We start from the raw sequence: 10,993 nt of genomic DNA on the forward strand, positions 1-10,993 counted from the left end.
ATTAGTTACATTGAATATAAAAAAAAAAAAAAAATGTTGAACATGGAGAAAACTGATATTGATATTCACTTACGATGTTTGCATATTTTTTTTCTTCTCTATCCCCCCCACCCCAACCTCTCTCTCTCTCTTTAAAAAAAAAAGGAAAAACTTTTTCGGATTAAAAAAATAATAATAATAATAATATAAATTTACCCGAAAGCATTTTTATATTTAAATTTTTTTTTTTTTTTTTTTCCGATATTATCGGTAAAACCATTTCGATATAACTACTTTTATTATAGACGTATATATACGTACATGTTGTTATTATTATTATTATCATCATCATCATCATCATCAAAGTTACCATCTTTGTCGTGATCATCATCATTATTTTGATCCGTTTGAGATGATGAGAAAATAAAAAAAAAAAAAAAAAAGAAAATTTTCCTTTTTCTTTGTTCCGGATCGTAGGGATAAAGGGGAGGAGAAAGAGGGGAAAAGGGGGAAAAGGAGAGATGGGGGGTAGGTTGGGGGGGAAAAACAACCTGATAAATTTTTTATTTATTAACTTGTGAATCAGTCTGACCACGTTTCTAGTCTCAGGGAAATGAAAAAGAAAATTTTATGTATATATAAATATAAATTTGAAATTTTCCGTGTGAAATAAAATTCTGGACAAAAAAGAAACGGGAAGAGAGATAGAGAGTGATAAAGAAGAAGAAACGGGAAGAGAGGAAAGCGATAAAGAAGAAGAAACGGAAAGAGAGGAGAATGATAAGGAAGAAGAAACGGGAGGAGAGGAGAGTGATAAAGAAGGAGAAACGGAAAGAGAGGAGAGGGATAAAGAAGGAGAAACGGAAAGAGAGGAGAGGGATAAAGAAGAAGAAACGTGGGGAAGAGAGAAGAGGGATAAAGAAGGAGAAACGGAAAGAGGGGAGAGTGATAAAGGAAGAAACGGGGAGAGAGGAGAGGGATAAAGAAGAAAAAACGTGGGAAAGAGAAAAGAGTGATAAAGAAGAAGAAACGTGGGGAAGAGAGGAGAGGGATAAACGGGAAGAAGGGGGAGGGATTCGATGAAGGAACGTGTGTGAAATCATCATTCCCGTCATTCATTATCATTATTAAAATTTTCCGTTGGCGTTTGTCAGTTAAACGAAAGTTTTTTTTTTTTTTCTGGGGGGTGGAAGGGGAGGGAAATTGTTTTGCTATTGAAAAAGAAAAAGGAAAAAGTTACAAAAACGAGCCTAAATTTAAAATTTTTGAAAGTTTGTGAATGATCGCAGAGAGGAGGGGAGGGGAGTGAGGGGCAAAATCAAAAGGGTTTGTTTAAACGAGTATTCAAAAAAAATTTTTGTTTTAAAAACTAGAAAATGTGAAAAAGGGGTTTTGTTTTTGTTTTTGGCGTTTATTCTGTCTTTCTTTTCCATCATGTTCTTATGTATTCATTTGTTTTTTTTTTTTTTTTTCTCTCTTGTCAAACCTTTTTCTTCTTCTTATCCCTCCACATCCTCTTCCTTCTCATTTTCCTACCTTTTTTCCCTTCCTTTCTTTTTTTCTAGCATTTTTTTGTTGATGTGTTTTTGATTCATTGAGTCTTTATAATCCGATATTAATTTTAACGATTTTTAAATTTTCGATTTTTCCCGCCATTTTTTTTTTTTTAAACCGACGACGAAAAGAAAATAAGAAAAAAGAAAACAAATCTTATTGAAATTCTGATTTTTTTTTCTTCTTTTTTTTCTTATCTTATTTTTTCGTGTGAGTAAAATTTCAATCGGTTTTTATATATGATGTTAGAATTAATAAATAAAATGAAAAAGTCCTAAAACAAAAACAGGAGAGAAAAAAGGAAGAAAAAGGGAAGAAGAAGAATAAAAAAAAAAAGAAAACTTCTCATCGTTTTATTTTAGTAAAAGTTACCGATTCGAAAAAAAGTTTTCTGATTATCAAAAAAAAAAAGAAAATAAAAAGTTTTTCACGTTGAAAATTGTGAGCCACCACGAACGTGTATCGTGAAAAAAAAAAAAAAAAAAAATTCTGACAAAGGAAATAATAATAATAATGATAATAATAATATAAATCCGAAAGGACGTGGAACGTGCGAGTGCGTGAGTGCGTGCGTACGTGCGTGCGAGTAAAAAGTGAGGACAAAACAAAAACAACAACAACAAAATTATTCCCCCGTGAAATTGCGGCGTAACACACACCCCCTCCCCCCTCTTCGAAAGATTTATCCCGAAAAAAAAATAAATAAATAAAATAAAGAACAAAAATTTTCCCCAACCCCCCCCCAAAAAAAAACTCGAAACTACTTTTTCCTCCCCCCCTTTTTTATTTTTTAACTCGATGAAAAATAATAATATTAAATTTTAAATTTAATTTTTGTCCCCCCCCATTTCTCTCACTCTCTCTCTCTCTCTCTCTTTCTAACTCGCTTTCTCACTCTCTCGCTGTCTCTTTCACTCTCTCAATAATCTTATTAATGAGATTTCGCGCCAAAAATTTTTAAATAAAAACTTTGTTTTTTATTAATGAGATTTGTTCTCACAATTTTCTTTACCCCTTCCCATTTTCCTTCCTTCCTCCAATTTCCTTCTCTCTTCCTTCACCCTTCTTCCCCCCAGTTTTATTATTTAAAAATATTAAAAAAAAAAAAAAATTATTTAATTACGTAATAACGACGACGACGACGGTTATGATGATGATGATAATAATAAGTATTATTATTATTATTAATATAAATTAAATTTTATTTAAAATGGAAAATCAATTAATATTATTATTATTATAAAATTTAATTTGATGATTTTTTGCAAACGGGAAACGGTAACAACACGTGCGTACGCGTTCGTACCTTAAAGCGTTTTAACACGGAAAATTTACCGGAAACGACTTTTTTTTCATTTCCTATTTATTTATTTATTTATTTTGTTTCTATTTTTATTTTCAAGGTCCGGCATTTTGGGGATTGATAAATCCCGAATGGTCTCTTTGCAACAGAGGGAGACGACAGTCACCGGTCAACTTAGAACCCGATAAACTATTGTTCGATCCTAATTTGAGATCTTTACATATCGACAAACATAGGGTGAGTTTTTACATTCAACCAATCAGAAAATTGTTTTTTTCCCAATGGTCGATCCCGGGAACCAATGAGAAAAATTTATTTTGAAATGCTTTCTTTCTATTGGTCGTCGAATGTTATGACGTTACCCCCTCACAAACCCCTCCCCCTTTTACTTTCTTTTCGAGGGAAAACGAGTAACGGGTAGTACTTTTTTTTCCACGAAATTTTTTATTTATTTATTTAATTTAAAAAAAAAAAAAAAAATTCTATAAATATAAAAATCGTTTTAGTTTTTCTTTTTTTGTTTTGTTTTTTGTTTTTGTTTTTGTTTTCTTTTCTTTTCTGTTATTCTTGGAAAATTGAAAACAAATTCAAAGTAATTTTTTTTTTTTTTTAATAGATTCCTTATGTGAGGTTTTTATTTATTTATTTTTTTTCCATCTTATTTTTCATTCGCTACTACGTTCGCCATCTTTCTTTTTTTCTTCTTCTTCTTCTTCTTCTTCCCTTTCGCTTTTCCAAAAAAAAAAAAAATGCTTTAATTTTTTTTTTTATTATCTTTTCTCTTGTATTTATTTATTTATTTTTTGTTCGGATCTCGTGATGATGATGATGATAATGATAATAATGATGATCATAATAAAAACCAAAAGAAAATGAATATAAAAAAAAAAAAAAGTAACGGAATAAAATTATGAAAATCATTCGAGTAAGACGCTTGGAAAATGGGTAAAACTTTTCCCGATAATACTTTTACGTGCATGCAAGAGAGAGAGAGAGAGAGAGAGAAAGCTCATCTGGTTTTTTTCCCTCTCTTACTCCCTCATTCCCTTCCTTCCCCTTTCTTCTTACCCCCTAACTTTTTTTTTCCAATATTTTAGATTTTCCATACCTTTGGTTTCTCATAAAAAAAGGGGGAGAGGGAAAGGGGAAGAAGAAGAAGAGAAAAAGTTTCCAAAAAAAAAAAAAAAAAAAACTGGAAAAACTTTGTTCTTTTTTTTTTTTAACGTTTCCCCCCTTCCCCCTCCCGATCGTGTAAAGTTTTACCAGGCTAAATGTTTCTTAACAAAAGTTTTCTTTTTCTTTCTCTTTCTCTTTCTTTCTCTTTCTTTTTTTTTCATTCAATTTCGTTACTTTTTTTTTTTGGTCGAACTTATAAATTTGATTGTTTTAAAATAAAAAAATGAAAAGAAATTAAAAAGGATTCTTTTATTATTATTATTATTTTCTTGTAACGTCGCGCAGGTGTTTAAAAATAAAAAGAAAAGAAAAAAATTAATAATAATAATAATAAGTTATCGGAAAATTCATGACGGGAATCATTAGAAAATAATAATAATAATAATAATAATAAGGATGAAGTAAAAAGAAGAATAAAAAAATGTTTTTTTTTTTTTTTTCGAACTGAATTATTGTAATTATGGAGAGAAAAAGAAAAAAAAAAAGAAAAAGAAAATTTCCAGTCGATTCGTCTCTCTTCTTTCCAGGAATTTTTTTTTTTCTAAGAATGAAATGAATGTTCCAAAGATTACGACTGGAACCGAATTAAGCTTGGATTTTAACTTTTAATTTCCAGATTAGCGGATTCATTGCAAACACGGGTCACAGCGTTATATTCACGGTTGATAACACAACGAGAAATCACATAAACGTAACGGGAGGACCTTTGTCGTACAGGTATCAGTTTCACGAAATGCACATGCACTACGGTTTACACGACGATTCCGGAAGCGAACATTCTATTAACGATTATGCATTTCCTGCCGAGGTAAGCGTAAAGATTAATTTCTTCGTTATAAACTCTCTCTCTCTCTCTCTTTCTCTCTCTCTCTCTCTACGGTTTTGCATGTTTACCCACATTAACATTAAAAAAAATTTCCGCGAACGAGAAAAAAAAAAAGAAAAAAAAGTTTTTCAAAGGGGTTGGAAAGGGATAAGGCGGATTCGAAAAACGAGTGGTTTTAATTTTATTTTACCGACAGCACTATATCAAAAAGAACAAAAAAAAAAAAAAAAATTATGTTGGTTGTCGGTCTCACGCAAACCCTCCCTCCCTCACCACCACCACCACCGCCGCCGCTACCACCATCACCACCACACCTTAAGCTTTGAGGGTATCACCTCCTCTTGCGTTTTTTTTTTACTCCCTCTCTTTCTCTTTCTTTTTCTCTCTCCCCTTTTTTACTTTTTTCTTCTTCTTCTTCCTCCTCCTCCTCCTCCTTCTCCTCTTCCTCTTCGTATCTTCTCTTCTTTCTCTTCGTATCTTCTCTTCTTCTTTTTTTTTTTTTTATCTCCGACAAACAATTTTATTGTTCGAATAATGTTTTTAATCGCGATTATGTTTCGGATGGATTATATAATTCTTTATTATGAGAATGATAAAAACAGAGAGAGAGAGAGGGGGGCGGAGGGGAGGGGAGAGGGAAAACGAGTCAAAAAAGGAAAAGTTCTTAATCTTTTTTTTTTTTTTTTTTTTTTTTTAACGTTTCGTTAGATTTGATTTTGTAAAATGAAATGTTTGTTGTCAACGGTAGTAAATCCGAGAAGGATCTTATTAATTAATTAATTAATTTTTTTTTTTACGACGACGATGATAATAATAATAATGATGATGATGACGACGACGACGAGGTTGATAATAAACCGAAACGATATTATTATTATTATTATCATCATTCTGGAAAACTCGGTTACCCATTAATTAAATTTTCACTTTTATTTCATTCATTCATTCGTTCGTTTTTTTTTTTTAATTGTTTTTCTCGTAAAAAAAATTTTTTTTTTTTTTTTTTTTTAATTATTTATATAATAAACGTAAAAAGTAATGGAAAATGTAACGACGTGACCCCGAGGGGGGGATGGGAGTAGAGGAAGGGAGAGGAGGAGGAGAAAGAGGAGAAATCGCTTCGTCGGTTGAAAAAAAAAAAAAAAAATTTAAAAGGTAACGAACAAAGGAAAAAAAAAAAAAAATATTTAAGAATTTTATTTTATTTTTATGTTAACTTTCGGTCGCGCCTTTTTTTTTCCTTTTTTTCAAATATCAAAGGAAAATGAAAATTTTTCCATTGGGAAAAATTTGTCCGGTTTTCCATAGAGAGAGAGAGAGAGAGAGGGAAAAAAAAGTTTATTTTTTTATTTGCGTAAAAAAGGAGTGAAAAGTCTCGGTCGGTGTAATTTTTCAATTTTTTTTTCCCCCATCTCTCTCTCTCTCTCTCTTTCTCTCTCTTCCTCTTCCTCTCCCTCTCTTCCCCTATTCTGTTCTGTTTTTTTTTTTTTTTTTTTAATTAATGCTATCCCTAAAAAAAAAAAAAAATTTTCTTTTTTCACGATGTTAGTTTTTCATCATCATCATCATCATCATCATCACCGGAAAATTTTTTTTTTTTTTTTTCCTTCAAATACCTCGCAGGCAGATTTCTTAGCGTGGAAAAAAAAAAAAATGAAAACGTATAAGAGGTAGTGGGAGTGGGAGGGGAAGAGGAAGCGTGGGTGGGTGGGTAGGCAGGTATATGGAAGAAGGATCGAACGAATCCTACAATGAAACGTAATTACGTAATTTTCATCCGCGTTCGTTTCCGGTTCCGGTATTTCCCCCCCTCCTCCCAGTTTACATATATACACACTTTTCGCTTTCATTTTTTTTTTATCCTCCCCCTTCCTCCCCTTAAGGAAAATTTTAATTTAGTCCGCACTTAAAAGAAGATGGAAAGGAAATCGTGGTGGAAAATGTGGGAAGAAAAATTTTTTTTTTTTTTTTTTTCTTCCTCGACCGCTCTTTCACTTCCTTTTCATTCATTTTTCTTTTTAAAACCATTTCCTGTTTATTTTTATTTAAGGATATGATTTTCCTTTTTTTTTTTTATTTAGAAAAAAATAAATAAATAAATTATTAATTTTTATCGACGCGTAATTGTTTGTTTGTTTGTTTGTTTGTTTTAATTAAAAACGTGGAGTCAATTTTTTTTTCGTGGAATTAGAAAAAAAAAAAGATAATTTTTTTTTTTTTTTTAATTTTGTCGCACAAAAGAAGTTAATCAATGGATTGAGTTGTGTGTGATTTTTTAAATAAAATTTATTTCGATAGTCGTTGGTTAAATTTCCGTTTCCGGTTTTTTTTAAAAAATAATAATAATAATGTTTACCGGTTTTTTTTTTTTTAAATCATTATTAGTCTGGAATATAAAAAAAAGGAAAAAGGGAAAGTTTTTTTTTTTTTTTTTTTTAAAGGAATTGAGAGGAAAAAAAAAGGGAAAAATGTCGATTTGACGTCGGAAAAATGTCAAAAAAAATAAAATAAAATAAGAAAGAAAAAAAAATAAAACAAAGACGGATTGAAATAAAAAGGAAAGGAAAGGAAAGGGAAAAATAAAGGGGAGAGGAGGGGAGGAGAGGAGAGGAGAGGAGGAAAAGCGAATTATTTTTCCCTTATACTCTTTTTGCTCCCTTTACTTATTCTTCCCCTCCCTCTCTTCCCCCTCCTCCTTCGGCGGCCTCCCACGAAATCGTGTTCGTGGGTAGGATGTGAGACGACGTGTGTGCGTGTGCGTGTGCGTGTGCGAGAGAACTAAGGTAGAAAAGGATAGAAAATGACATATAAGAGAGAGAGAGAGAGAGACATTTTCACTTATTGCTCAATATATTTGAATATAAAGACTTGAGTTTAAAAAAAAAAAAACTAAATCAAATTTCACTTTTTCCAAGATTCCACTTTGGAAAATAACTTTTATAAATTTCTACTTCTTTCTTTCTTCCCCCCTTCTTCCCCTTCCCTTACCCCTCCCCTCTTCCCCTTAAAACTCCCCCGTGGTCCCCTCCGCCTCTCTCTCTTCCCGACAGATTTTTTTTTTTTCTTTTTGTAAAATTGAATATTTTATTACATTACTAAATTTTCTTTCCTTTTTCACTTTTTTTTTTTTTTTTTTTTTTTTTTTTTTACGTAACGCCTTATCCATTCTCCTTATTTCCTTTTAGTTTTTTCCATTGATTATTTGTCTTCTGCTTTATTATCATCATCATTCTTCTCCTCCACTTTCTCTTTGAATTCGTACATTCGAGTAAAATCGGTGTATTTATTTAATTAATGATATAACCAACCGGTAATAAATCGCTTTTTTTTCCCTTCTGGTCCGGAATTATCGATGATGATGCGTTTCTTGTTTCTGGTTTTTTTCCGTGTGCGTGTGCGTGTGCGTGCGTCGGTAAGAAAATTGAAAAAAAAAAAAAATGTACGGAAACTGGCAAAGTTCAATTTCCTATCCGAGAGAGAGAGAGAAAACTCGAAATTCGTTTTCATATTTATTATTATTATTATTTTATATATATATATATATATATATATATATATATATTTTTTAGTCTTCTTTTTCTTCTTCTTTTTTTTCTCTTCTCTCTTTCTTTTTTTTTTTTTTTATGCGAAAGGGTTTACGGTTTCATAGAATCAAGGGAAGAAAGGAATAGAGAGAGAGAGAGAGAGGGAAAAAAAATGGGAAAGGGATAAAGAAGTACGATGATGATGATGATGATGATGATGATGATGATGATGATGATGATGATGAGGGGACGGGAGAGAACAAAGGGAGGAATAAAAGGAATGAGGAGGAAGAGAGAGAGAGAGAGGGGGGGGAAAGGAAAAAGGAAAACATTTTTTTAAAAAAAAAAATGAAAGTTGGCAAGAAATTTCGACTCTGGTCTCTCCGATTTTTTTTTTTTTTTTTAGCTTAGCGTGGACTCTTTCAACTCTTCTTCCATCGTCTCGACCTTTAACGTCATATAAATTTTTTTTTCAGTTTCCTTTGTCACGTTTTTAACAATTTTTTTTTTTTTTTGGGAGGAAGAAGGAGGGAGAAAGGGGGTGGAGAGGGGGAAGGGGAGAGTGTGAAAAAAAAAGTGGCGGGAAGGTGTTTGTTTGTTTGAAAAAAAAAAAAAAAAAAATTCTTTCAAACAAAAACATTTTTTTACACTTATGCGAACGAGTTTGGTCGGGCACACAACAATACAAAAAAAAAAGCAAGAATTTTTTTTTTGAAAAAATATAAAAGATGCGAGAGAGAGAGGGGGGGTGGTGGTCCCTCAAGAAAATGTTTCCGGCCGGATGATTCTTTGGGGGATATTAAAGAAAGAAAGAAAATAACGTTGCATTTTTTTTTTTTTACGCTCTCTCTCTCTCTCTCTTATTCTCACTTTTATTTTTTTTTTCGTCTATTGTTCTCCTCTCTTCCTTCATCTTCCATCTCTCTCCCTCTCTCTCTCTCTCCCTCTCTCTCTTTTTTTTATACGTATTTGTCATTATGCGTTTTTGTGAGATTTTATTTATTTAAAAAAAAAAAAAAAAAAAAAAAAAACAAAGGAAACACAATGAGAAAGTTTAAAAATTTTTCAATTTTCTCATCATCATTATCATCATCATCATCATCATCATCATTATTATCATCATCATCATCGTAACATTAGATGTATGATGTATATTTTCCAGACGTTTGAAACCTGACAGTTGTAAAACGTGACGTGTGTAAAAAAAAAAACTTTTTAGTAAAACTAATTTAAAAACGGCAAACAAACAATTAACTTAATGTATATATAAAAAAAAAATATTGCGGAAAATTATTATTATTATTATTATTATTATTATTATTAAATTTACGAGAAAGGTTAAATAAAAAAATGAGCAAAACGAACAACAAACAACAACAGGAATAAAAAAACGAGAAACAACACAAACAGACAAATCGAATAATAAAAAGCAGAAGAAAAAAAAAGAAAAAAATTAAAATTAAACGTAACCGTTAAAAATTTATCAATCGATAATTTACAATCGATTGAAATGAATCGATTGATCGATCGATCGATTTTTATATCGAAATTAACGATTAGTAAAACAAAATGGCTGACTGTGACCTCCCCTCGAACTTTTTGGAAGATTTTCTTTACAACTTTTAATCATAATAATTATAATAGTTTCCGCCCCCCGTAGAAAATATGATAATTTTCCGTTGTTAAAATGAGATATCGATACGATTAATCGATCAATCGATATGTAAAAAAATTAATCGAACGATTTAGGTCGGATCGCGTTTGTTTGTCGGATAAATTTTTCGGTAACATTTAAACCGTTAACGTCATTTTTATAATTGAATTTTTGTTTTGTATTTTTCTTTTACCCTTTCTCCCTCTTTCTCTCTCTCTTTCTTTCAACCCCTCACTCTCTCTCTCTCTCTTTTGCTGTTTTAAATTTTGTGTACTAGGTAAAATTCTTCACTAATAATAATAATAATAATAATAATAATAATAATAATAATGCTACTGCTACTATAGAATTGAAGATTTTTTTTTTTTGGAATGAGAAAAAATGTAATCTGAACAGATGCATTTCCGGTTTTAAAAAAAATTTAAATCTTCCTTTTTGTATAAAAAAAAAAAAAAGAAAAAAGAAAAGAAAAGAAAAGAATGGAATAAAATAGAAAAGAAAAGAAAAGAAAAGGAAAGGAAAAAAAAAATATACAATTTTTTCATTGTTGAATAAAATCCCGCGAATAAAACTACATTAAAATTTTCCTGTGTGGTGGCTTTTTTTTCTCTCACTTTCCCCCCCCTCTTTTCCCTCTCCCCTCCTTTTCCTGTTTAGAGCAGCAGAAGAAAAAGTTTTTAAATAAATTTAATAATAATAATAATAATAATAATAATTTTTATTTTTATTTACAGATACAAATATTCGGATTCAATTCGCAATTGTATTCAAATTTTTCCGAAGCACTTTTCAGAGCTCAAGGAATAGTAGCCATATCACTTTTATTACAGGTACGATAATTTATTTGATCGTGTCAGCAGATTAAAAAAAAAAAATATTTTTGACGTGGCAGAAAGTGAGAGGAGAAAGGAAAGGAGAAAAAAAAAATTATCAAAACGTATAAACTAAATCAATCGAAGGATTTCGAAAGAGAAAAA

At 30.7% G+C, this 10,993-nt stretch overlaps 1 protein-coding gene across 1 annotated transcript in view; it reads left to right on the forward strand.

Annotated features, from left to right (window-relative positions):
* Positions 1–2,787: 2,787 nt before the first annotated feature.
* The window catches only part of Phum_PHUM506700 (uncharacterized protein), a gene marked incomplete at both ends in the record, with an annotated part of 19,798 nt that continues 11,592 nt past the window's right edge, over positions 2,788–10,993 (forward strand). Inside the window, 4 exons of the mRNA XM_002430939.1 lie at positions 2,788–2,821; positions 2,937–3,073; positions 4,629–4,820; positions 10,751–10,846. Coding sequence (XP_002430984.1) covers positions 2,788–2,821; positions 2,937–3,073; positions 4,629–4,820; positions 10,751–10,846 — 459 coding nt within the window. The remainder of the gene's footprint in view (positions 2,822–2,936; positions 3,074–4,628; positions 4,821–10,750; positions 10,847–10,993) is intronic.

Source organism: Pediculus humanus, genomic scaffold (genome assembly GCF_000006295.1).
Source record: "Pediculus humanus corporis 1103172108278 genomic scaffold, whole genome shotgun sequence".
NCBI lineage: Eukaryota > Metazoa > Arthropoda > Insecta > Psocodea > Pediculidae > Pediculus > Pediculus humanus.